The sequence below is a fragment of the Denticeps clupeoides genome, chromosome 12 (assembly GCF_900700375.1).
Source record: "Denticeps clupeoides chromosome 12, fDenClu1.1, whole genome shotgun sequence".
Classification (NCBI taxonomy): domain Eukaryota; kingdom Metazoa; phylum Chordata; class Actinopteri; order Clupeiformes; family Denticipitidae; genus Denticeps; species Denticeps clupeoides.
This window is the reverse complement of record NC_041718.1, coordinates 15,789,883-15,817,083: the sequence shown is the minus strand read 5'-3', so window position 1 is coordinate 15,817,083 and position 27,201 is coordinate 15,789,883. Positions and strand designations below refer to the sequence as shown.

At 46.2% G+C, this 27,201-nt stretch overlaps 1 protein-coding gene across 6 annotated transcripts; it reads left to right on the top strand.

The window, feature by feature from the left end:
• The first annotated feature begins 1,066 nt into the window (after positions 1 to 1,066).
• Positions 1,067 to 25,939, top strand: LOC114801220 (transcription cofactor vestigial-like protein 4). Of its 6 annotated transcripts, none has more exons than XM_028999246.1 (6): positions 1,067 to 1,156; positions 1,552 to 1,628; positions 16,124 to 16,313; positions 22,432 to 22,633; positions 22,719 to 22,842; positions 23,445 to 25,939. In XM_028999246.1, exons 2-6 carry the CDS (start codon positions 1,565 to 1,567, stop codon positions 23,684 to 23,686), a joined length of 822 nt encoding a protein of 273 aa, XP_028855079.1. In that variant the 5' UTR covers positions 1,067 to 1,156; positions 1,552 to 1,564; the 3' UTR covers positions 23,687 to 25,939. The 6 variants fall into 6 exon arrangements, with proteins under 6 accessions (XP_028855079.1, XP_028855078.1, XP_028855077.1 ...); XM_028999245.1 differs by lacking the exon at positions 1,067 to 1,156 and adding an exon at positions 11,577 to 11,666 and having other exon boundaries at positions 1,610 to 1,628; XM_028999244.1 differs by lacking the exons at positions 1,067 to 1,156; positions 1,552 to 1,628 and adding exons at positions 9,456 to 9,474; positions 11,577 to 11,666.
• Positions 25,940 to 27,201: the final 1,262 nt, after the last annotated feature.

The window sequence follows — 27,201 nt, the reverse complement described above, 5'->3', positions numbered from 1 at the left end:
TTCCACTGGAACTCCGGACTGATCCTTGCTTATGAAGCTCCTCTCTACATGTATGCAGATATATTCCGTCATTACTAGACATTTTCAGCTACCAGTCATTTACAACCCGAAGAACGTCTTTTCACCCATTTAATGTCTTTTTAATGCATCGAACAATTGTTTATTATCAGAAATTAGGACAGTCCCTGGACCTGAACAGTGCATGCACACACACACACACACACACATACAATACAGGCAAAAAAATGTCTTTATTTTCATGGCCATTTACGTTGGTAGATTCTCACTGAAGGCATCAAAACTATTAATGAACACATGTGGAGTTATGTACTTAACAAAAAAAGGTGAAATAAGTGAAAGCATGTTTTATATTCTAGTTTCTTTGCTCTGATTCCTGCTTTGATCACTCTTGGTATTCTCTCAATGAGCTTCAAGAGGTCGTCACCTGAGATTTTCCAACAGTCTTGAAGGAGTTCCCAGAGGTGTTTAGCACTTGTTGGCCCCTTTGCCTTCACTCTGCGGTCCAGCTCACCCCAAACCTTCTCGACTGGGTTCAGGTCCGGTGACTGTGGAGGTTAGATCTCCACTTTTTGTTAAGTACATAACTCCACATGTGTTCATTCATAGTTTTGATGCCTTCAGTGAGAATCTACCAAGGTAAATGGACATGAAAATAAAGAAAACACATTGAATGAGAAGGTGTGTCCAAACATTTGGCCTGTACTCATATTTGTGTGTGTGTGTATTTAAATATAAAGCAGGGACTTGAATAAAAAAATTAAAAACACTCTTCAAGTCCCCGTTTCCTCATTGTGTTCTACCTGCAAGGATGTGATGCAATTCGCCCAATTAGCATAATTTATGCTGATCTCACTGGGCCGATCTGGGCCAATGGGAATCCTCCACTTTCACCACCTGCTAGGAAGAGAATTCCATCATTCCAAACATTCCTCCTCCGAGCAGGAGTTCCGTCGGGCGCCCAACTTTCTGTCCAAGCCGCAGTGTTTGCTCTCTGGAACACAGTCGTTGGGTTTTTTTTTTTTATACTATTATTTTTTTTTGTTTTTTTGTTTTCGCTGTTTTCTCAAACTTTCTTTTTCACTTTTCATCACCGATCTTGATCACCCCGAGGATTCCAAAGTGGCGCTTCAGGGAGGTACGTAGCGGCGTCTCGAACGTCCTTCGCCGCGTCGCGTCTGGCCGCTTTTCTCGCGTCGGTTTCACGCCGAGGCCGACACTTGTTAACACGTGCATCGTCCCACAAAGAAGCGCCGGGATGAGCCGGGAACACCGGACAGTCTCGGAAGTCCCTTTCCCGGCTTTAAATCCGCGCCGCGACGTGTCGCCGAACGCCGAGCCGGCATCTCAGGAATGTCGAGAGTGCGGGACGCGCTCCATTTTCCTGTCAGTCCGTCCGTCTTGTCCGTCTGGTCCGTGTTCCCAGCCGCGTTATATAAACCCGCGCGTTGAAGCACCAAGTCGGCGGGAAAGTTGAGCTGGACCCGCGGGGTTTTTAATCTGCGGCGTTTTCCCCATCCCTTCTGCCCCCAGGGTCCTGGACAGGATGGAAACGCCCCTGGACGTACTGTCACGAGCAGCGTCGCTGGTGCACGCCGACGATGAGAAACGTAAGTGTCAGACACCTTTGCCCGTCTTGGGTGTGTGTGTGTGTGTGTGTGTGTGTGTGTGTGTGTGTGTGTGTGTGTGTGTGTCACTGATGGTGAGTAGGCTGCAGCAGGAGGCCGTGGATCCGGATCCCGGGAGATGCTCGGCCGTCATCGTACCGTGGGACCCACCGTGCCGTCTGCCACACACGCCCAGGGCTGCCACCGTTAGGCCTGGTTTTTTATTGGCCCCTTGGAACGATCAGCATCTTTGACCCGGTTAGCGGGGGCCTCGCAGGTGCCCTCATACTCCGTGAGGGGGGGAAAAAAAACATTCTTTCCTAGATTAACGTCGGCAAATCCTGCTCAGCGTGCGTTCAGATCAGTGTGGCTGTGCAAAGTCACCTTTTTTTTTTGGGGGGGGGGTAGGTACGACTGACCGACTGACTGACCTTCAGTGATATTGGGAATTTCATCTGAAAATGAAGTTCAGATGGTCAATTGAAGTTGAGATGAGAACAGCCTATAAATTCTCCCCTGGCTTTTGCCCAGTCGTGAATTATTCTGTTCTCGGTGGGCTGCAGGGGTGTCTGCTCTCGTCTTGGCCTCCCGCTGTGTTTTTGTTTGTCCTGCGGTGATGTCACTCTGTTGTGGCCGCGCACGCTCCTTTGTTGCAGCACAATACGTCCGACCTGTTCTCACAATGGCGCCGGCGCCCGAGGCTCCTCCCACCGCTTGTTTGCGTTTGACGAACCTTTGGAATGCTCCCGACTTGGCCGGCGAGGCCTTGACTCGCTCCCATTGGTTCGTTGCCTCGTGCTTTAATTCAGCTGCCAAAAACAAACCCAACCCCCCCCCCCCGTCACTCACACCAAAAATGACATCCAATAAAGTTTTTACTCCAGTTCACTCTGAAAGTATTTTATTCTACGAGAAAAGATTAGACGTATATGGTGCACATTAATGGTGCATAAAGTCTCCACATTATTCCCATCGCCAATAAAATAAAAAAAAAAGATATTTTACCTACTTCATACCTGTTTTGGATTTGGATGTCTTCATTGCCATTTTGAATGTAAATGAAATATAAAAAAAAAAAAAACAGAACAAGCCTGTTTACATTTTTATGAGATGAGCTTGCGTTGTTCAGCTAGTGTGCCAGCAGTTCTTTTGGGGGGGTTTTATCGGTGAAGAGTTGAGTGTGACGTTGCGAGACTGGAACGAAGGCCGCGATCCCGACGGTAAGCGGGGGACGTGCCCGCTGGCCTTTTAAAAGACGCGCTGTGGTCAAAGCTGGTGAAAAGGATGCTGCGCTTGCACAACTTCCTCCCATTGAAGCACAGCGGGAGATTTCGAGGCGCTCGACAGGAGGTCCCCTGGACGTGGATGATTTTTGTTTCTTCGTACACCTGCGGCCCGCGACCGAACAGGATGTTGACCTTTTGAGTCTCAGTCTCTGTCTCGCTGTCATCTTTTCTTCCCCCCCCCCCCCCCGTGAAAGATTGATGTCTTTCCCTTTGTTACGGCCCCTGTGGAATGGTCCTGCTTTCTTCCCGGCGGTGTGGGAGTGTCGTGTCAATAGTTGCTCTGCGGCGCTTTGTCACGCCGGCGTGGACTACGTCCGGGCCTGGTGTTGCGTCACGACACCCTGCCGGGGCGCCCAACAGTCACCCGGGATTCGTACATTAATGCAGCCGTACGCTGTAAACCGGGGTAAAATGTACCTGTGGGTCTCATTCCGGCTGTCTTCTGCCTCAGAGGACGAACTGTTGCACTCAGGTGCCGCTTCTCGCCGGTGCTGTTAGTAGGTGTGTGTGTGTGTGTGTGTGTGTGTGTGTGTGTGTGTGTGTGTGTGTGTGTGTGTGTGTGTGTGAAATAATGCTGCTCGAGTAATGAGAGAAAATCTGGTCTTGCCATGGTTTCATCTTGACATGCGCGGCTTTTTTGAACCGTGAGTTGAACGAGTTGTAGTGAAGAAAGTGAAGTGATTGTCACATGTGATACACAGCAGCAGAGCGCACGGTGCACACAGTGAAATTTGTCCCCTGCATTTATCCCATCACCCTGAGTGAGCAGTGGGCAGCCATGACCGGGGAGCACAGTGTGGGGACGGTGCTTTGCTCAGTGGCACCTCAGTGGTACCTTGGTGGGTCCGGATTTGTATGTTAATCTGCTATTTTTTTTGGGGGGGGGGGCTGCACAAACTGACCCACGAGTGAGCAAGCTTGCAAAAGCGTAGACGACAGCTGAGGCTTCTCCCTCCTGGAGGTCGCCGTGGTGAGTGTAACCCAGGGCAGAGGCCTTAGGTCAGAGGTCATCACGGTGGGATGGGGATAGCAGGAGGGGGGGCTCCTCTGTTTTGTTGTCGGAGGACAGATGCTTTAACGGTTTTCATTCCCCACCAATTGCATTTGTGCTTTTGCGAAAGGTGTGTGTGTGTGTGTGTGTGTGTGTGTGTATTTATATACATCTACACTTTAAAAGCCTAAGAACGATGTATGCGGTATAAAATGATGCGTTGTTCATTACGTTTAACGTTGAAAGAGGTTTTATTCTGATTATTCCGTATTTAGTCCGATCTGCGGTGAAATGGGATTATTTGACGGTTCGAATCTTCCGGGTATGTAGGCCGACCGGAATGCTCTACTCCGCGTTTGCTCCAGGTGCCGGCTGAACTGTGCGTTAAAAGTGTCGTATTACACCAGATGTGATCTGCGCTGCCGGCTGGCCGTTACACCTCTGCCGCGGTTCCAGGTGTCCGTTTACGCTCCTCAGTGTCCTCAGCTCCACACTGTACCCGGTGCGGCTTTGTGACACGTTTGTAGTTGTCCTCCGTTCCTGATGCTCCTTGCTCAGCAAACCCCGCTTTTCATCCGCACCATCTCTTACCTCCGCTCCCGAATAAAAAAAATGTTATTTACTCGCAATCGCTGACGCCACGTGCTGGATCCGCGCCCGTGGGTCCGGGGTGTGCCACTCGGCGATACGTGGTTCGGCAGGCCCTTGGAGAATTCTCCTCGTCTGCGTGACAGGGCCCCGGACCCGCAGCTATTTAGGAGATCTTATCAGACGCATGCAGACGCCAGACCGATGCCGCTCGGCCCTGCCATTTTTAACCCAGAGTAGCCGTGGCTGCAAACGTCAGCAACCGCAGTCCTTGGAGCTGTGGAGGGTTCTGGTTTTCATCCCCGCTGACCTCCGGGGCTCGGTTCTGCTCCCCTCGTCCGCTTCAGTGTTAAAATAGAACCCTAACAGTACGGCGGTTAAGGAGACCAAGATGGAGCTGTGTTGAAGAATCCAGGGCAAGAAACGTATTTAGTATTTTCGAAGCAGGAGAAAGCGACGAATGTTCGTTTCATCAGCCGCTTCATCAGATGCTCATTAACGTGAGTGAATGATAAGAAAGTGCTCAGCATAAACCTTCAGGACTGTTGGAAACCGTTGTCTAATTTCTGGTGGTGGAGAGAAGCCAAGAGTGTGAAATGGCTTCAGTTTTGTTCTCTAATGTAAAAAAAAAAATGCAAGAACCATAAGTGAGTCTGTACTTTTATTTTTATTTTATTTAATTTTTTTTTTTTGTCGTGCCAGTCTGTATTGTTAAACTGTCCCAGATACTGACATTCAGATGCCCCAGTCGCTTCCCTATCATTTAGTATGTTTGATGGGCGAAGACGCGTATCTGTCATTGTGCGGTTTGTGTATAGCCGGCGCACGATTGGCAGGTGCGGCCCGGTCCTGTCGCTCTCGGCCGTTTCACCCCCGCAGTTGGAGTGTGCCTCTGCCCGGCTCCACCCTGAGCCTGGAGGGCCGAGGCGGGCCGTGTTAAGACTTGATAAGCCTTCTGTCTCTCACGGCAGGAAGCAAGTGAAATGATTCGCTTTTCGTTTTTGTTCATACACAAATGCGAACATCGTGCAGGAACTTGTGTGAAAGAAGAGTTGAATGGAAGAGTGGATTTGTATGGGTCATATTTGCATTAACCTTCAAATTGCATCCATTTAAATGATAAGCAAAATCAATTTTATATCTGTATGATGTGGTATATCAAAAAAAAAAAAAAATATATATATATATATATGAGTGGGTGGTCATAGTTTACTGTCTCTTATTACATTGGATTTTGGGAGAATGTTCACATTTAGGTTAGGCAGCGACCTAACCTAAGATCTTGGAACTTCACTCGATCAGGCTGGTAAAAATAAAATAACCTGCCAAACTCTCCTATGAACATCTCTTACAAGCTTGTGTCTTGTAAAATCTGGGACGCCAATGTATTTTGAATCATATTTCAAATTGCATTAGCGGTTTAGTTAACATTTCGTTCCTGAACATTCCTAGTTCTACTGTACATTGATGGTGATTTTACTTTTCAGTTCAGGGTACAGTGGTAGTAGCCTAGTGATTAACACTTTAGCTTACTACTGGTAGTAAGTGGGGTTTGAACCTGGGTCTTCTGGTTCATAGGCGAGTGTGTTACCCACTAGGCTACTACCACTGTATCCCTGAGCAAGACACTTAACCCTGAGTGTCTCCAGGGGGACTGTCCCTGTAACTACTGGTTGTAATGCGGTCTGGCTAAATGCCATAAATGTCGAATGGCAGGAGCCGCTGTACATAAATAACGTCGTGGACGTATGAAGAACTGCAGTGTTCCGGTCACCGCGCTGGGCACCTCGGCCCGCCTTGTCAGCATAGCTGCTCCCATGGCCCTCGCCAGACCTGCCTGCAGGCCTAAAACTCATGGGAGGTTGAGAAGAACTCACACATACACACACCTCAGAGCCTCGCTTATCTTGCGTTGTGCTGGCAGTCCGGGGTGGCTGGGATTTAGGATTACGATGGCGTGTCTGGTTGCTAGTTTTTTTTTATTTTTTATGGTTTCCTCTCCACAACAGGGCATTGTTCACCAAAGACCCACAGACAATAAACACATGAACCTCTCAAGGAAGTAGCTTGTGGGCCAGAGGAACCGTCCTTCTGGAGTTTACCAGGAGTGATGACTTCATATACGTAGCGAGTCCTCTGACTCCACCGTGAATGAAGCTTCATGGTGGTAGTAGCCTAGTGGGTAACACACTCGCCTATGAACCAGAAGACCCGGGTTCGAATCCCACTTACTACCATTGTGTCCCTGAGCAGGACACTTAACCCTAAATTGCTCCAGGGGGACTGTCCCCTGTAACTACTGATTGTAAGTCGCTCTGGATAAGGGCGTCTGATAAATGCTGTAAATGTAAATGTAAATGTGCACACTGAGGGGTCTGCTGGACGTCGCCCATGCAGATGTGGTTGTAGATTTTAAAAAAAAAGTGTGATTGCTGTTTGGTGGCTTCTGGTTTCTTCTGGGCCCCTGCGAAAGGTTCCAGGATCCACTTGTTCAGTTAAAAACAATAAAAACCCCGTCACTGTTGAGTTCTAATACTGATTATTAAAGTCTTCTGGAACGCTGGCACCTCAAAGAACTCCGGTTCTTGCAGGTTCTCTGCTGGATACTTTCATAAAGAGAGGATATTTGAGCGATCGTCATATCAGGGGAGGGGGTACGAAAGGATCATGGAAGGACGCTTTAGACAGGAGGTTTTTCACGCTTGAAAATAGTTAATGATTTATCGTTGCGGCAGCCGACATTTTGCTCATTTGCATTTCCTGCTTGGCACAGATGTGAAGAGTGAGGGATATTTGCTTGGTGCCGATGCCCTTTTGTGTGGTGATTTTTGAAACACAATGCATCAATGACATACTGGACATCTTTTGTGTGTGTGTGTGTGTGTGTGCACTCTTGGAAGGCCTCTTCTTCTGCTGTTTCGGTATACATGCGATTTGAATGCGTTTTGCATGAAACGTGTCCTCGGGGGGAAAGCCAGTTTCGGGCTGTTGCACATCAACAATACAACTGAAAGGGGGGACGGCTGTGTCCGAATCGCGCGGTTTCTCATGATTCTGGCCGCAAAAACAACAACGTGCGTGGAATCAGTCAGGATTTTTCTTTTGGATTGTTCCTTGTTCATGCTCAGGCTATTTTTTTTTTCTCGCTTCTCTTCCCTTCTCCTTTCTGGCCTAGTTTTTAGCGGGCCGCAGCCGGGCAGGATGTCAAGGGCGTCCAGGCCGGTGCCCGGCGGCCCACGCTCTGGCTGACGCGCTGGGCCGCTCGCGGGGTCAGGGAGGGCAGGCCGCAGCTGTCGTGGCGGCGCAGCCGTCTGTCTGGCGCAGGCCTCAGTCAGGGCCCGGTCTGGACGAGGGGAAGGTGGACCTCATTTGCATAACGCCGCACCTTCTACTTTTAGAAGCGCTTTAAGTTCCCTCCCGTTGGCAGCGTAAGATGATGATTTCTGTTTTGTTTTTTGAAGAACCAACAGAAGGAACCTGCAGGCGGACTTTGTTTCAGCTCGCCGCTGTTTTTTTTGGGGTTTTGGACCTGCCGGTAATGACTGTTATGCCGGGCGCTAAGCTGAACTGTGAGACGTGTGTATGGAACAAGCGGCGATCCGTGGAGCTTCTCCTGGTGTGCAGCTCCCCGGCATCGTCGGGGCGCAGGTTTAGCGAAGGTCCCGGAACGGGGGGCTGCACCGGACCCGCATCAGAGAGGAAACGGCGGATTCCGGAGAAGTCGGCATGTGTTGGTACATGCTCGGGTTGGTGTGCCGCGGATTGTTTTATTGAGGGCGAGGACGTGGATAAAGAACACGCAGAAATAATTTGATTTCGTAATTCAACCAGTTGTTCTTGTACAGCAAAAAAACGTGACCGCCATCAGTCAAAACATCGGTGACTGACCGCATGACTGTGTCCCACCCACACCGAACTGTGACAAATGTTGACCTGTAGAGACATTCAAATTGCATGGGTTCCAATTTGGTCACATTTTGAAGGATCACTTCAGACCGAATTGGTTTGAAGGTAGGTTAAGAGTTCTTGTACGGTCAATGGCTTATTCGACCGGGGACTATTGATATATGACTATATAAAATCTGGATAGAAGCTAATTACTTGGTTTGATTAATTTCATTATTGAAAAATGTTCTTATTTGTAGTGTATTTCATGAATGCAAACCCCGTAGGACAGTATAATGTAAATACATGGTAATAACAGTATGTAACATGGACAAGCCTGCACCTCCATGGACAGTCACCAGCGGGCTGTACATAATGACTAATCGCCCCGCTTCGCCGAGCCGCGCCGCGAAACAAGGCGGTCATTTCAGCAGCTTTACTCGGGGGGATTGCTTTTCATTATTGGGCCGTCGCGGGTGTTTCCGGAGCGAAATCTGGGCTCCCTGCTGCTGCTGCGTCTGCAGCCTTCTGCTCCGGGCTTCTCCGATTACTCCCGCTCTCCGAGAGTTGCGCTTACATACCCGACGCACTGTTTTGATCTGAAAACGAAGGCTTCCGAGGAAGCAAATATCTGTCTTTTGAAGGTGACGTTTTTTTACGAGACTCCCTCCCAACACCTCAGCTGCCACGCTCACTTGCCAAGGGACTGGTCTGCCCGAATCATGCCAACGTTCGCGGGCTGTCTGTCCCTGAAAACTGCCCACCGTGGAAGACAATGGGCGAAGCAGCCCGGCTGAATGGGGCCCACAGCTCCTGCTCGGCTCCGAGGTTCGGTTGAGTGTGTGAAACCTGAGACAATGGCTCTCCCAATGGGGGAAGAGGGGGAGGAAAAAAAAAAAAACGCGCCCAATGAGAACAGCTCTCCTCAGTACTGGGTGCTGGCGGGAGCGGGGGAATAAGTGCGTGTTGTCTGCTTGGGGAGGGATCGATGGGAGCAGGCAGGGCTAGGGCCCTTTGAATGAAAAGACCCTTCTAATCCCCCTTTGCCTTTTGAGAAGCGAGTCAGGGAGAGGCATCTGTAATCTGGGTGATGAGAGAGGTCAGTTGAATAGCATGGCATTGCCTTTGAATAATCCCTTTGGTGCTCCCCCCCTTGGTTGAGGATTCAACTGTCTGTTAAAGGTTAACCCGGTGTAAAGTTTCACCATTTCACTGTTGGCATAAAATGATCCAGAGAGAAATGGCTCAGCCACTTCCTGGTTCACGTTAATACCGCCAAGGTCGGGGAATAAAGAGAGCAGAACCAATGGGACTTCAGTTCTGCGTGGTGAATACATTCGGGCGAATCAAGATTTCACAGCAAAATATCTACCGTCGAACTGAACTGAATTCTGACCTTTACAGAGTGCTGGGCATTTTGCTGCTGCTTAGTTGCTAAATTTGCAGTGAATTAGACAAAAAAGTTGCTTCAATTAACTGAATTGATTTGTATATCCTGGTGATATCTGGTTTATAGAAAATTCAGATTATCAAGGAAAAACACTAAAATAGTCACTGGCTTTTTGTACCCTTTTGCCTGTGCAGTGTGGTTAGTGCAACTGGTCACTCTGCAGCAACAAGGAAGGTTCTAGTGACTGGCTTGGCAACCATGGCAACCTTGCAAATTCAGGTTTTGCAGCCTGACACTAGATATTTGGGGGGTGGGTCATGCTGATTCTTCATGGAGGTTTGGCTCCCTCCTTTGTCCAAATATTACTTTTTTTTTTTATTAATTGATTTTGTTAAATGAAACGTTATGCCTAAATGGGTATGTGCACCTTTTCTGCATGAGTATTTCTGGGCAGACGATCAATCAACTCTCTCGGTCGTGCAGAGGCTGCCTTCAGAGACCACAGTTGCCCGCGTATGTGTGAATAAACACGCTGCGGACTGCTGTGTTGCAGCATGCTGTGACTTGAGCAGACCGGTGCAACTCGATGCGCATAAACGAGCCGCCTCTGCTTTTGTGTTGATTTTGAAGCACATGGCCGCACCCTGTTCAAGTGTCTGATTATAGCAGTTCAAGTCACCCCACAGGTTTGACTAAATCAAATCCTTCCATGTGCTGCTGTTGCAAAAAAAAAATGCTTACTTTTCATAATGCAAATTGTCTTGCTGTATGGTTTCAAATATCTTTTTCCTGCAATAGCCAGATGTACGATGCATGCACATTTGTAACTTTTGTATTATTATAATTTTTTTTTAGGTTACTCAACAGTGAACTGTATTAGTTTCTCCTTAATGTGCATTATAAACTCCTGTGTGGACAGCAAGTGCGGTGTTTGCGGGCGGCGCCGCCAGAGGGCGTTGCGGCATCACATAAAAGACGTTCCGTGAAAAAACTATGATTTATTATTATTTTCTTATATGAAGTACTCTTTAATTACCATATTTGACTCAATTGAAGGAAACCCCCAATTTTTTTTAATGTTCCTTCACATTTTCCGTCTAGTATAAATAATATATAAGCTGTGCCTGGAGTTCTTTTTTTTTATGCACGATTCTTTGCAATTAGTTTGCAATAAGCCTGCGCGTAAATGTTTTTAAAAGTGGAAATATTCAACTTTCGGCCTCGGTGTTCGGACGTGGCTCCTCCTCCGCCCCCCCCCCCCATTATTTCCCGTTCCGCTCGCCGACCCGCTCGCTTGAGTTCTGGTGCGGGGGGGGGCGGCGAGCTTGTTCAGGAAAAATCCCGGACATTTGAGGCGCTCCTGGGATTTAGCGAGCATGCCCAGTGGCCGAGAGCCCACACGGAGGAAACGGGCGAACACACGAGCCATACCGAGCATAGCCTGCGTGTCAGAGCGCCCCACTTACAGCGGGCTGTAGGAGAACTGGCGCGACCCTTTGTCCCAAATAAACCTTCTTCCTTTTTTTTTTTTTTTTTTTTTTTTTTTTTTTTTATTATAAACTAACCCACCTCGTTTTATTTACTTTTTTTTTTCTTTTCTTCCCGCTTTCGACCATTTTGTTAAAGCCCTTGACGTTTTTTTTTTTTTTTTTTTTAGCGTGGAAAAGTTAAAGGCTGGGCCGTTAGCTGCGGAGAAGCTGGTTTTCGGTGGAAAAGTGACCGGTCGCGCCGTTCCTCCCTTCGCTTCCGTGGAAAGCTGGTCTTTTATTTTTTATTTTATTTTATTTATTTTTTTTATATCCCTCCCGTAGCCCGATAAATGCTCCTGACGAAGATGGACCTGTTGAATTACCAGTACCTGGACAAAATGAACAACAACATTGGCATACTGTGCTACGACGGTAAATATGCACGTTTTCTAAGCATTTAGTTTTAATAAAAAAAAAAAAAAAAAAGAATCCGTCCAGTTGTTTGATCGAACGGCTTTAAACGTTAGTGTTAAAAAAAAAAAAAAAACCAGGATGCGGTTGCGTGGAGCGTGTGGAAATTGTCGCTTATTTAGCAACTTTTACCCGGCGTGGAGATTAAAAAGCGGCCGTCTGTTATTTCGAGTTGTGCATCATTTATGCATGCGTTATCGTTCTGCTGTAGTCCTGGCAGGTTCGGTGTCCAGTTTCCCCTCCTCCAAGTTGACATTGTCCCCCTCTTTGGGCCACGGAAATTCATCGTTTCTGCGAGTTCTACCACGACTGGATACTGAACGTGTGCATTTTGCTTTTTAAAAACCCTTATGGCATCTGACCTGAAGGAAAAGCAGATGAGGGTTTCTAAATAAGCTTTTAATCACGGCCATGGCGCACTGGGGTACCGAGTTGGGCTGCAGCGCGTTGCATAATTGGGGGGAACTCTCAGAATCAACAGAGCAATTCACAGGTTCTTGTTTTCCTCCCCCACCAGCACCACCACCAGATCGGAGCCGGCCCGGTTGCACCACGTCCTCTGGTTTGTTTGACTTTTGGAAGGAGGAAAGCCGGGGTTTTGCGGATGCGTTGGGGGGCATGGTATCTGTTGGACGGTGCCCGTGTTCGAAGTGGGGGAGGTCTTCCTCTGTACCGTGCCGTACCAGCTTCCTGTTGTCAGGAAGTGAAAATGGCCTCTTCCCATTAAAACAAGGGCGCTGGTGCCCTCGTCCTTTTTTTTTTGTAAGAGGAAAAGACGCTTCCGGTGTATGGACGTAGAAAAATGTAAAAAAAAAAAAAAAACAACAGACCCCGCGGTCGGAGGTCTCTGCCGGCTGCAGCACAACTGCATTCTCTGCTTCATTTCCTGTCCAAAATCCCCAGGAAGCGTCCAGGGACATGCCGGCAGTGGGGATGTGGTCCGATTCGGCGTCCCCCAGGGCCCGTAACGTAAAGGCTTCTGCGCTTGCACATCACATTAGGTCCAAGAACGTTGGTCAACCTGTTTGAAAATTGTTGTTGCGGGAGAAAAAGAAAGTCCTTATTTCATTATTTTCTGTTGTTGGATCATGTTTGGGTGCATTGTTGGTACCGAAGTCGGGTCTGAGGTTGCGGTCTCTGTGATAAATCGATCTATTTTTTGTGGGCCTTCATGCGTTTTAGTGCGATGCAGTGTGAAATTCTGTTTTGAATGGCCACTGGCTGATTTTGTCCATTTTTTTTTTTAATGAGAAATTGGCGTGTCGCTCCAATTGCAAAAGATTTGTTTTTGTCCTCCTTGCTTGGTGACTCACCCCTCTTTCCAGATAAGCCTCCAAAAAAAACCCCCACTGAAGATAACCGCCTCCGACTGACGGAAAACCTCCGCGCTCACGTACGTGACAGGATGAGCGACGGGCCTGGGGGGCCGCAGCCCCCTTTTGGATTTATTTTGAAAGGCTATTATTTCCCAGCAGGCCCCGCTGCAGTTGCCCTGGCTGCTAGCGTCAAGGCTAGCTGGGACGCGGCGGAGCCCTCTGCCTTTGCTGACAGCTGGGGGTCACGTGACCCAGTGACAGCGGCTGGAAATACACAATCATGGCTCTTTTCCCTGCTGGAGCACGGCAGGCCTTTGAGCTATTTTTAATGGGCTCCAAAGAATCGCTCGGCGGACGCTTTCTGAAGCACTGCCTCATTGCTTTAAACAAGGACTTGCCGTCATTTCTGTGAGCGTTTTTTTTTTTTTTTTTTTTTGTGCGTTTTGGGCACCTGACTGTGCTGGGACAAGATCTGTAGTGTTTCCAATAGTGTTTGACCTGATCTTCAGAAGGTAGTGTCACGTAATGACGTATTTCAATTGGACTCATTGTTCTTGGGCATTGATTTGCACAACTCAGGATGTAAGATTATATTCATGAAGAGATGTTCTGAATGTTCATTCGTCAACGTTAACATGCTAACCAGCTAGCAGCACTCTGGTGAAAGATATCGCCCCCTCCTGGACAGGCCAAATCTTACACAATGCACCTTTAAAACACGAATTGGTTAAATTGCTTTAAAACCTTCTACGTTTTTGTCTTGTCAAGGAACCATTGAAGGATTCACACAGAGGCTCACACATGCTCCCAACATCTGCTGCGTGTTGAGTGTGTTTGTCATTTACAGTGGACTCAGTGCAGCACTGATGAAAAGAGGCGAATAGATTTTTTCGTTTTCCTTTATCGGAAACTTCGGTAGTCTTATCGGTGCTTCGGACCCAAGGGCCGCTCCGTCTGATGGACACCAGAGATTCTGGCCCTCTGCTAGGGCTTGTGTCATCAGCAGAGTGGCTCGATTTAAAAACGTCCCCGTCACCCTCCTGCAGAATGCTGACTGTCACTTTGGCCGAAGATAGTCTGCAGTGGGGGGTTAAATGCCACCCCTCCCCTCACGCTTTTTACTATAGGGCTTCTCTTTCATAAGGGGACCTGTGCAATGAGACGTGGGTAGTCCTATTGTCACTGCATTTTTTTTTTTTGTTGTGTTTATAATAGTCTCCTCACGTTTCAAAGCGCTTACATCTGCAAGCATTGTGAGTGGACTGCGCTAGCAGAAGGCAGCGGCGGAACCTCAGCCGTGGAAAAATAGGTTATTGTCTTCAATCATCTTTCATGTGTCAGGTCGATGAGACTTTGAGCCCCCCGGCCCCCTCCCTCGCCGGTACATCTCAAAAATAAAGGTGCCTGTCTTCTCCCCCGGATTCGAATTACAGCGACTGTCTGCCAAAAATATCATTTGCACAGGACACCTTACTTATTTTCTGCTTTTTAAAGTGGCGGGCGGGGGTGGGGGGGTTGTGCGCCTGAAACCCGACCTCTTCCTGTCTTCATGTTTGAAGTCCAGAGGAGGGCCAGCCTTTGATCCCTTTTGCACTTAATGATGGCCTTTCAGGACTTCAAACATTGTACGTTTCTCCTGACACAGATACCGATCTTTATGGCTCAGTCTGCTACTTGTAAAGCGTATCGCGGGAAGATTAAACCTCTGCGCCCCAGTTGACAGCTTGTCCCCACAATGTGTTAATTGCGACGGGTGCAAATAAAGGCACTGATACTGTACCGAAATGAGATTCTTGACTCTGCGGTGCGCCCTTTTAATGCATCTTAGGAAATTCTAGTGAAGTTAGTGTTGCCTTTTTGCACGATCTTGTTACAGCTTCAGCTCGGTTCAGAGTTGCTTTGAGGATGTTCTTGTGTGCGCGCAACAGTGCAGCGCATTGTCGAGCGTTTTTTTTTTTTTTGTATTTACACTGTTCTGCATAAGTCAGCGTTTTCCCTTTCCCCCACCGTCTGTTATCTGACTTGCTGAAGGACAAACTACAGTAGACGTGTAGTAGGAGATTACACGCTTGCTTGTTCACAATGCCTGCCTAAACAGGACACCCCCCCCCCAAAGGTTCCCCCAATAGTGCCCCAATAGTGCCCCCCCCCCCCCCCCCCCCCCCCCCGCCTTAACTCCCCTGCTTCGGAGCACTTTCCTCAAAGCCCAGTACAGATAAGCTGAGGCCCACAGTCTCCTCTTTATTACGGACCCTGCCCAGTGCCAAAAACAATGATGTCATCCCCCGTGTTGCCATGGTGCCACAGGCGGACGAGCAGAAACATGCCAGCGGGGAAAATAGGCCGCTTGTTTAGAAGGCGCCTCACGATGTGCCTTTCGTTTGTTGGGGACCCACCACATTTTAACATGCCCAAGATAATAGTTAACAGACATTTTAATGGCGTTATTTTTTTTTTTTTTCATATTGCATTACCTCAAAGCATGGTCTCTCTCACTAATACTGACTTGGTTGTGCTGCATATAAATTTAGTAGCGTAAACGCACGCTGTAAATCTCCACGTTTGGGCCGATCCGGCCTCATCCCAAGTGGAAAGTCCCAGCATTAAGTGGTTGCCAGTTGTAATTTTCCTGCGTCCCTCCTCCTCAGTTCGCGCTGTTTGCCGGGCTCCTCTACACGACCACGTAAAAGAAAGCAAAGGCTCGTGGTCCACCCCCCCCTTCCTTCGTACAGTACTTCTCCGCAGCTTTTTGAACTGGCCATAAACATCTGCAGGCAGCTGGTTGGTAGCCCTCGTAACGCAGATCTAATTGTCCTTGCTCGGTTTTACTGCTGAGAAACGAGTTTACTTACGAATGGGGCAATGCGCTAAAAGTGCCACGTAAAATTCTTTTTACGTCACAGCAGTTGCTAAAAAAAAAAAAAAAAAAAGGCTGCTACTCATTACTCATATAAAAAAATCTAAATCATTTATTCATTTAAATCGTACATGCAGCCTGTGCCGTTTGTGCATATAGCATGTGTTCGGATCCCCATACGTGTAGAAACCGGCTCCGCTCTTTTCCCCGTGAATCTGAAGTTGAACTTCTTCTCTTCGACGCAGGTGAGGCTGCCCTGAGAGGTGAAGCCCGAATGCAGCCCGTGTCCCTGTCGTCCAGCATCAGCAACCACAGGACCGGCCCTCCTCCCATCAGCCCCAACAAGAGGAAGTACAGCGGGGAACACGGCGACGACGACCTCGACATCAGCAGCGAGCGCATGGCCAAGATGAGCCGCCTGTTCGCGTCGCAGTTGTGAGTGCGGTCATCTCGCGAATTTTAGACATTAACGGTCGTGAATCGGGCCTGAAGGTTGAATGGCATAAATATTTCATCATAAACCCTGAATTAAGATGTTATTCAGCAATCTACTTTTTAAATCCCTCTTCAGACTATATTTCACAAAATTGAAAGATGATGTTAGGATATGTACTTCACTAAAAAATCTTATACGACATTGTCTTATTTAACGTGGCTGAAAAAAGCTGCAATGTTCCCATGTGTATGTTTTGCTGTATGTTCTTCAGAATGGCATTTTTTTTTTCTGCTGCGTAATCCCTCCTTCACATTACTTTCTGAGGGGAAACGGACAGAAGGCCGACATTCTGCTGATCCCCGGAATTCTGCACATTCCAGCCTCATGGCGCTTTTCTGGTGCCTGGCCATGCTGCTGCTCATAGATTCCGTGCATTCCTGGCCGGCCTGGAAAAGCTGCCCCGGCTCATGGGACCACAGGCATGGCTGTTCAGTGCTGAATAACTCACCTCGGCCCGACGTAGAAGCGGCCCAGTCAAGTCACTGGGCCTGGGAACGCGTGCAGCAAATTGGGACCCATGTGCTAGCGAGGGAAAGAACAACGGGGGCAGTCAGCTCGCCCGGGCCTGCAGATTCCAGCCATATCTGAGATTTCCATCTCTTGCTCAGCATTCTGGGGGCTATTTGCAGCTGCTGGTGGGATCTAGATAACGGCTGCACAGAGCTGGAGTTGAAAAGGAGACGGCACGTTTGCACCGTTTTCCATATTTAGAAGGGTGTTGTGTTATTCCCCCCCCCCCAGAATTTCTACAATTGTCAGTCGCAACATCGGCCCCTCGCCTTTCGTGGGTATTCCCATGGGTTCAGGAGGAAAGTAGCACCATTAGCTGCGTTGTATGGAACGATTGTCTTTTGTTCAGGAGCAGCATGTGCTCGGCTGTGGGTGTTTGTCGACCCACATCTTTCTATAACACGTGAATGACGCCCTTAGTCTGAGGCCTCCAATGACATTAATATTACTGGAGCCCCCGTGTCATGTGCTTTGTGGCTGTGCTCGTAAACATTTTTGCCACAATTAATACATTCTTACTGTTGATATGCTAAACTAGCGGGTTTATCATGTGACTGACCGTCGTATCAGGAGTCTTTTTTTGTTGTTGTATACAGTTGCATGCGTAATATCAGATACCTTTTTAATTTGAAAGCAAGTTTTCAACTGCACTGTACGGTGTCGACTTGGGCAGATGTCTCGGCTCATAGCTGGTATGAATTTTTATAAACAAAATTTCAGTCGCCTCGTAATGACGTGGCTTCCCACGATGTCAAGCTATAATCCAGAATGAACCAAGCTACTCCATACTTGCCGTAGCCTGTGCAATGTTTATCACAATGCACTATATTCGGTGATGCGGCAACCACACCGCGGCCAGTGGAGGAGGTGGAGGTGTTCTTCCTGTTGCTCACGAAGGTGTTGACCAGGTGCTATTGTCGTCTGCTCTGGAAAATGAGGTTGAGTTGGGGCCATGTGACGTGGAAGGGCCATTAAACCCTTCTGCTCAGCCACTACAACATCATTCTGTAATTAAATCTGGCTAATCGTCCTCATCGTCGTGGATGCAGATTGCTATCAGAACGCAAACGTTTTTCGGCTTTAGAACCGATTGTGTAAATAAAGATGTTTTAAATGGAGACGCCATCACTGTGGGTCTCCTTGTTTCAATCAGGGGTTTGTTTGGTCTGGCAGACACCACGGCGCTCCGCGCAGCTCATGGTTGAAGGGACGTTGCGAGGGAGTTTTTGTTGGGCTGATTGATGGCGGAAGGGGGTGGGGGCGCGCCTGGGGGAAGGTGGCTGACACCCGATCCTACAGGCTCGGGCACAGGTTACTGTTAAGGTGCTGTGCCTCTGAGGGATATGTTCCTCTGCATGCAGGTTGGGGGTATCTCCACGGATCTTCATCTGGAGTATCTTTTTGTACATTTTATTGTGATCTGCTCCAATAGAGCCAGCAGCGGTCTGCTCGGGGGTCAGTGAAAGTTGACGGACTTTTGCCATAGAGCAGTGTTGTTGAGGAGCTCCGTGTCATGCAGGGGACATTTTCTCATTTTCACAGTGGAGCTCAAAACAAAGGGACACTGTGTGCTGGAAGCCCCTCTGGAGACGCCCCACCCCTTTTCCCCGTCATCGTAGCCTTTCTCTACTGACCTCCTGCACACAGGGAGGGAAAACGTGTTGATTTTGGGTCAGATGTGATTCAATTTGAACCGTTTGATCAGGATTATGAAAGGTTATGAAATGATTCTGAAGTCATTTTGTTTCTCCTGGAGTGGCAGGGGAGCTGAAAAGTGTGTGTGTATACTGCTAAAAAATACAAAATGAGATCCTAGATCTGAATGAATGAAATATTCTTATTAAATACTTTGATCTTTACATAGTTGAATGTGCTGACAAAATCACACAAAACTTGTACTGCTGCTAAACGGTACTGCTGCTGGGTTGTTGACCTCCTACGGCCTCCTCCACATCTCCTGATGTACTGCCCTGGCTACTGGTAGCGACTCCATGCTCTGGACACCACGGTGCCAGACACAGCAAACATTCTTGCCACAGCTCGCATTGACGTGCCATCCTGGATGAGCTGCACTACCTGAGCCACTTGAGTGGGCTGTAGACTCAGTCTCATGCTAACACCAGAGCGAAAGCACCGCCAGCATTCCAAAGCGACCAAAACATCAGTCAGAAAGCATAGGAACTGAGAAGTGGTCTGTGGTCACCGCCTGCAGGACCACGCCTTTATTGGGGACGTCTTGCTAATTGCCTATAATTTCAACCTGTTGTCTATTCCATTTGCACAACAGCCTGTGAAGGCTGGACAGCTTGGTGGACCGCTTGGTTCAACTTTGTACATTGTATTGTTTGGGTTCCCTTTATTTTTTTTATAGCAGTGTATATAATTTAATATACATTTAACATAATAATGATAACTCCCCCACTCTGCAAATGAGGGAACTTTCTTTGGCGGTCTTTTGCGGGCCTGCTGGGAACTTAGCGAGAGCTTGATTCTCATGGCTCGAGCCCTAGCCAAATGAAGAGGGGAGGCAGACCTGCCAAAGTGGTCAGGGCTGATGAAATCATAGCGCGCTGCTGTTTTACATGGGTTTCTGTAGTTGGGAGTGCACCGTTGCCTTTTTGGGCTCCCTTAGGCAGGATCTACTGCTCTAGTATCTAGAACGGTTCTAGTTAATGTTGTACTAGAGCAGCTAACACATATGGATTTACACATGCACAGAAAGGGCGACACACACCGTATCCACTCACTGGCTTTGTCCGGTAATGGTGCATATCGGGTATATTAAAAACCTAAACCAAACCTAACCAGGTGTAACATATTCAATTATGAAAGCAAATTATAATTTTGTGCACCATTTCCTATATCCTGTTCAAGTTTGGAAACTTGGGCATTAAAAAATAATGACATTTCTCAGTGAAACGAACATATTTTTACATGCTACCAGGACGATTGTGTAAATCTTGCTTTAAGACATTTATTAACGGATTAACAATCTATCATATCTTGTTTATGCCGAACGTTCCTTCAATGTACTGATCTCCCCCCTTTCTATTAGTTCAGTTTTTTTTTTTTTTTTTTTTTTTTACTTCAAAGATGGGATTAAAAACAATGCCCAAGAAATGGTCCTCCAATCAGTTTGTGGTTTTCTTGGGCACTGGCAACCTTGTGTTTTTGTCCTCTGGTTCAACCTTCCATGATTTGATCTCTCCCAGATGTTTCCTGTATCTCTTAAGGCGCGGTTCCAGGGACTTAAAGGAGGTATAAACTCCCCACCCCTCCTTCAGCTTGCCAGGATTTGTAATGAGAAAGTGTCCCCAGACTTTGGTGCTCGACACTTGTCAGGTCGTTGCAGAGTCTGCTGTCGCTGTAGGATTTATACCTGGCTGATAAGGGGTTTTTTCAAAAGCCCCTGTAAACAAAGGTGTGGTGTAATAATAAAGTTTCATCAAAGCCAAACCTGGCAACTTTTGCACGGCACCAGGCTCATTACTGTGCACGGTGTGGTTTTCTGCTGATTCTTAAATTAATGGACCGCTCTGAGGAACCATTTTAAGATGTCATGAGCTTTGCCACAAATTGCATCTTGCATTGAACCAAAGACCTTTTAAAAAAAAAAATGGTGGGGTGACGTCTAGAGCCGGCTCTAGTTCTTGATCAAGACAAATCAATAAACATTATTATGAAATTCTACTCCGATGCTTTTACATAACGCAGTGAGTGCACAGGACTTTTATTGTGAAGGAGCTCGAACCTGCACAGAGCCCACCAACCCCCACTCTGCACCTGACTGCCTGCCAAGTTTCAGAGGCCCCAGGCTTTCTTGTGGGAGGATGCTGGGTTGTCTTCATGCTTTTTGGCAAGGATTAAAGTAGAGCTCCGCTCTGTTTTTCCTGCGTTTCCCTAGTTCATCAAAACAGATGGGAGCTCCTCGTTTTTTTTTTTTACTTTTCAGACAACCCTCTTTTACTGCAGAGAGAAACACAGTTGTTGTAGGTGAAGACTTTTGCCCGTTCCCATCGAAACGGTGGGGTCACCCACCCCCTCTGCTTGTGCCGAGCTGTTTAAATGCCCCAGGGAGAAACAAACGGGAAAAAAGGCAAGTTAAAGCAGCTCTGTGGGGCACATTAATATAGAATTACCCCATATGTGCCTCGAAGGTGGAGGAACAGCTTTTCATGAGAAGCCTTATCTGTGTTTGTTTTATGATCATTAAACCAGACGACCGCTTCTTCTGCCCTAGATTAACAGTGTTGTGGAGTCTCTGTAGGGATATTAAAGTAAACAGTCCCTGCATGGTGTCGCAATTCCAACAATTAATGCAAATTCAGATCAGCGGTGCAACATCGTCGTTTCACCCGGTCACCGCAGCCTTGGAGGAAATTGGACGGTCATCTCCTGATTCTCCAACCAGCAGTCTTCCATGCATAATACACTATCATGCATACATTTCCAAAATCTCCTCCATGTTTCTGGTTGTGCTGGTTATGCGCATGCTTTCACCAGTGAAACGAATTCCTCTCATTTACAAACCGAAATGATCTGTAAATTATACGAGTATCACTCCGGGTCTGCTTTGGGGTTTTATTTAAAGGGATAAAGAAGTTGTCTTTATGTGGTTGGGTGGCAGGATTGTCCCAGAACTGAGCTGTCCAAGACAGCCAGGGGGAACTGAGGGTGGCTACCAGTTTGAAATCGGAGTCGAAATGCTTGAACGGCCCGGAAAGGTTAGCCTCAGCCCAGATTAATGCTGTTGCTGTGGGAGAGACATTTCCGGTGGACATGGCTACAGATGCTTGGTACACTGGTGCGGTTGCCGAGTAACGTGACAGTTTCTGTGACTCTGGTCCGCCACGGTAGTCTCTCCCCTTAAAATGTCAAAATGTACCCATTGTGCTGTTCTTGCCTTGACATGGAGTCACGTTCACTTCTGCAGAGACGCCTATAAATAACGTTCTTTTTTTATTTACTTTAGGATTCAATTAGTATTACTAGAAATGAGGAATCTATAAAATGTTTTAAAATGCATTTTAAGTCAGTGCTCCGTATGGCGCGTTTCCTTTTGTGACTCTGGTTTTGTAGTATCTGGCCCGCGAACAGTATTGAATTTTTCTCTGAAGCTCAGATGAGACCCCTAACTAGGCCTCCGCTGTTGGCAGGAGGCAGTCGCTCCTTCAGGAAGGGGGGGGGGTTTACACAGCGGAAGAGACCCACACTGCATCTGTTCCTTCCTGAGGAACAGAGTACCATTTTAACGTTGTGTGTAACAGATAGCAATTAAAAAAAAAAAAAAAGAATATAAGGGTGGTGATTTCCCATGATGTTCAGCAACTTGCTGACTGTGTAGTTTGTGAACGTGATGCGGTGAAAGAGAGGTGAAAGTGGTCTTGCTCCGGCATACAGAAGTGCTTATCAAGCCTGTTTGGCTCCTGCCTCGGCCGCACATGCCAAGCCCACTGAATGCTGTATTAATAGCTGCACTTGTTAGTGCTCGCCTGGCCCGGGGGGCTCACTACAATCTTCTCCTTGTGTTTGTTTTCTCCCTTCCAGGGGTAAGCCTGTCAACGGGGACTACCGCAAAGACCCCCGCGATCGCAGCCGCAGCCCCATCGAGCCTCCACACATGAGCCTGCACTACGCCCACATGTCCAGCCTGGCCATGGACCAGCCTCTTGCACTGACCAAAAACAGCATGGACACCAGCCGTGCGGTCTCCATCTCGCCCGCTGTGAGCCCAGCCGAGCGTCAGCAGGTAGTGCTGAGCTCCACGCCAGCCCTTACTCCATCTGAAGAAATTCTGAGTTTTTTTTTTTTTTTTTTCCTCTCCCCTCCACTAGAATCGTCCCTCTGTGATCACATGCGTGTCCACAAACAACCGCAACTGTAACCTCTCCCACTGCACTGTCTCTCACAACGGCTGCTCCTCTGGCCTCCCGTCCAGCTACAGGAGAGCCTCAAACAGTAAGTGTGCAGAGCTGAGCATTTTCTAAATAATTGTTTCCTCATATTTTCTTCTAGGATTTCCCAGTTTTAACCATAACCATAACCCATAGTGCAAGTTGACCCCCATGTTTACTGTTCTGGGATTCTCATTCAAACGTTGTGGTTGTGCTGATGTATTAAGATACAGTTGATGTTTCTTTTAATTTTTAGGTCTTTGAATTTTTTATCAAAGTTTTACATGCAACAAACACAAAATCTGTAATCATTTCAACATGAAGTCACTGACCTTTTGGTCCTCGTTGCTCCGTGCTTGATCTGGACAAGGTTATGGCCAATTCCTGCCTTTGGCAAAGCGGTGAAGGAAAGGTCAATAAATGGGTCACAGGAATGGAGTTTTCATATTCCTCTAAGCTGCAGTTGCTTTTTACAATCACATGGGGAAGAACAGTAATATATTCCAGATCAAGTTATGCAACTTATTAAAGAGAGAGAAAAAAACACTTCCTTGTCATTGTACTTTCATCATGAACATTGTTATTATCCTTGTCACTTTTACTTGCATGCACACAAGGATTCCTTTTTAAGATTTATATATATATATTTTATTTTTCTTGTTTTAGCCAACACAGCCTGTGACCCTGTGATTGAGGAGCACTTCCGCCGCAGCCTGGGGAAGAACTACAAGGAGCCCGAACCGGTGACAAACTCCGTCTCCATCACGGGCACAGTGGATGACCACTTTGCCAAGGCGCTGGGTGAGACCTGGCTGCAGATCAAAGCAAAGGGCAGCTCGTCCGGCAGCCCTGACACGTCCCCCAGTCACATGGTCAACCACAGCCACTCCCCGTCGGTCGTCTCTTGAGGACCAGCTACTTCCCCTGCTCCTCCTTGTTGTTTTTACCGTGCATGCCCAGCGCTTGCAGCATCGGTAGTGTATAGCTTTGTACATATGACAGAAATCTCATTTCTTTCATTTAGTTTTGTTCTTTTCTTTTTTTTTCCCCTTCGCCTTTGTGTTACGTGATGCCCAGTCTAAAAAGAAAAAATTACCAAAGAAACGCGCATTCTCACACCGGTCGCAATATTGTCCCGTCTCCAGGTTGTCGTGCGCTTAGTTTGTTGGGAAGTATTTCGTTTTTTTAGGCGTTTACTTGAAAAGGAAGAAGACCTGGCCTGATTTTGCACTATCAATGAGGGATTTAGAGGTTCCATAGAAACATGGCACTGGATGCACACACTCCATTTTGGGGTATGGTCTGACTATGTTGGCAATTTGCTGACAGCAGTGCGTTGTGCGTCAGTGGGGTAGAACCCTACTCTGGGTCCGGGAAACTCTTGCTCAAGACAATTCCTTCAGTCAAGGTCGGTGCCGACAACAGGACTGTTCTCCAAACATGGGCATTTTCGAATAGTTTTGGATGTGTGTGTGTGTGTTTTTTTTTTTGTTTTTTTCCCCTCCACCCAGGCAACCCCCAGGTTTTGGTAGAATAGTTAGGTTTGAAGGGTAAACTAGTTGCTTACAGGTGCATGTTTTAAATAGCTGGTATCTATTATTGTTTAGACATTTCAATCTTTTTTATATATATATTTGCCTCTCTTCAGATTTAGTTTTTTTTTTTTTTTTTTTTTTTTCTTTCAGTAACAGTTCTAAATAAACTTACTGCTGGTACAGTTGTACTCAATATTATTAATTTTTATTCAATATACATTACAGTAGCAGCCAGCAAAAGAGAATAGCCTCCGGACAGGCCTTCTATATATTAACAGTTGGATTTATATAATATTAATCCATGGTACAGGATGCTATTGCATTTTGCATGACTGAAATAAGATAAACATTAGCAGCTGTGGACAGGTCAGCCCTTAGAGTTGACAATCTGCCAAAAACGTGCCCAGTCACGTTTATTCGTAATTTTCTTTTCTTTTTCACGTATTTAGATATTTCAACTTTTCTTAACGTTCGAATCATAGCAGTTGACTGCATCTATTAAAGCCTGAATATTTTTGTAGTTCTTGTTGACCTGTACCAAGACAGTGTACATTCCTCCAGTAGGGATTTTTAAGTACAGGTTTTACTTTCATTTTGTCCGTATAGCTACTAACACATGCAGACACAAGCGATATATGACGTGGTGGAAGTTGACTGCACGTGATCTTCCTCAAGATCGTATGTCCCTTACATTCCAAGATACAAAGAAAAGAAATTGGCTGAAATGTCTAAATTCAACATCGGAGGGCTAACCATAGCTGCCAGACGGCTATCGTTAGTTACATTATACCCAAAAAGGCAATCGAAAAAAGAAAACCGTACATCTTGTACTTTTTGTATGCAATTGACAAAATTGTTTCGTATACTAGGCCATTGTTACTACTAGGTTGGACACTCACTTTCAGCTTTGGCACACCATACCCTACACGCTGTAGGAGAAAAAGGAAAAAAAAAAAAAAAGACTTTTTATATAGGTAACTATAAGACCATCATTACGCTGTGCGTAACGAATGTACAGAGAAAAAAAAATCATAGGTATTTTTTGAGGAACAATTAATTTGTTTAATATGTAGCTATTTAATTTTTTCCCTGATTGTAATCATGCATTTTTTTTTCTCCAGAAAAAGTTGATCTTTTTTTGTTTTGTAGACTTGTCTGTAAAAGTGCAGGAACACAGTTATTCTTTGAGAACACAGCATTATAGTAATAGCCACTTGTGTATTATTGTTGAAGGCTACTAAGCGGTCTCAACACAGCATTGAACATCCCGGCTGCTTGAGTCCTACAGACTACCGAACAAAAACACTCGCCTTTTAGAGCTACTTGTCAGGGCTTGGATGTTTTCCAAGTTTGATCTGACCTATTTCTTATTTATATTGTTGATGTGAGGAAGACCAAGTTATGCTTCTGGGAAGAATAGGTAATAAAAAAAGAATAAATTAAATTGTCCTTCACATGGAAACAGAAACATCTTTGTCCTTCTGATTTTGCCCCTGACCTGTTTGTAAATCTGTATTATATTCTGATGTTGTGGCCTTTTGTCTTTCAAGTAAAAAGGTTTTGGCAGGCCACCTTTTTGTACTTAAAGTAGCCTTGATGAACAATAAAGTGCTCTTAAACCACAAACTCTGCTTGAAGTGTCTGTTTTTGTGTTTTGTTCAATAGCAGCGATAGTATAAAGCAATCAGAAATAGTTTGACAGAAATGTGCTGTAGTGTACCCTTGTGCAGTCATTAATTCCAATAAATAAATTAGGTTAAAGGACCTAGGAAAATATTACTATAAATCAGTCCAAGCGGTCATAATGGAAAAAAATCCTTATGGAATGACATTTTAATGCAGACTTATTTCAATTGCATGTTTTAACAGTAGATATAGAATACATAGACAAGTAAACATGAGATTGGGGTAAAGGGTGGGGGAGGGGGGTGTCGACACTGAACACAATTGATCCCAGCAGTTACAGGAAGCTGAGATGCTGATATTAAGCTTGAAGCAACGTCTTAGTCATTCTGTTAAGGCCATACGTCCAGGTCGGCTCAGATGCTTTCGTCGTCACTCATGTCCCATATCTAGATATATAAAATATAAAAAAGAACATGACGTTAACATATATTAAATGTATACAAACCAAACTTAAAATGCTGCTGAACAAAATATGCAATGAAGAGCACAGTAAAACGTAAATATTGCAGTTTTGAACGAATCAGTGTAAGATAGTTACATCATATTGATAACTAACCATTTTATCCTTTAATGATAATACAAGAAAATACAAACAACATTATCATATATGATAAAAAAAAAAAAAAAAAAAAACAACACAAAAGGATGTGCAGCTTTCTCATGTGCACACACATACATGCTTGCTTCTTATACTGAATTTCTCAGTTGGATAAGGAAACCAAATCATAAAGACTTTAAATATTATATTGTGTCACAACATTATTAATGGATTTAAACTATATTTATATCCCCCATTAAGATATGAGCAAAAGGAAACAAGTTATTCTTGGTGCATATAAATATCAAGTGATCTGTGACACAAGTTTGTTTGAAACTCTGAGTGGATGATCTCACTCTAACACAAAAATCCAAACTGAGTCACAACACACTGATAATTTGAGAAGTAGGGGAAAAAAAGAACCTCTGTTATATATATTAAGCTTGGTGCATTTATGGTATTTTTTTTTTATTATCAATCTTACTCTGAGGTGATTATGAGATGATTACTTTTATTTCACACAACCAAACCTTCAGAAACAGACGCTGTCGGGCCAGGACTTCACAGTCCTCGGCCAGTAAACGCTGCCGTCACTGTGACGCTTGCAAATTCCTCACATTCCCACTTCCTACAGTCGCATATCGCACAGCTCAGAAGAAAGGAA

Excerpts from the sequence above, each read along its gene's own strand:
- LOC114801220 (XM_028999245.1), top strand. The coding sequence starts at position 11,585 with ATGCTCCTGACGAAGATGGACCTGTTGAATTACCAGTACCTGGACAAA. Across the intron at positions 16,314-22,431 it reads CGCCTGTTCGCGTCGCAGTT|GGGTAAGCCTGTCAACGGGG; the intron begins GTGAGTGCGGTC and ends TCTCCCTTCCAG. Across the intron at positions 22,843-23,444 it reads CTACAGGAGAGCCTCAAACA|CCAACACAGCCTGTGACCCT; the intron begins GTAAGTGTGCAG and ends TTCTTGTTTTAG.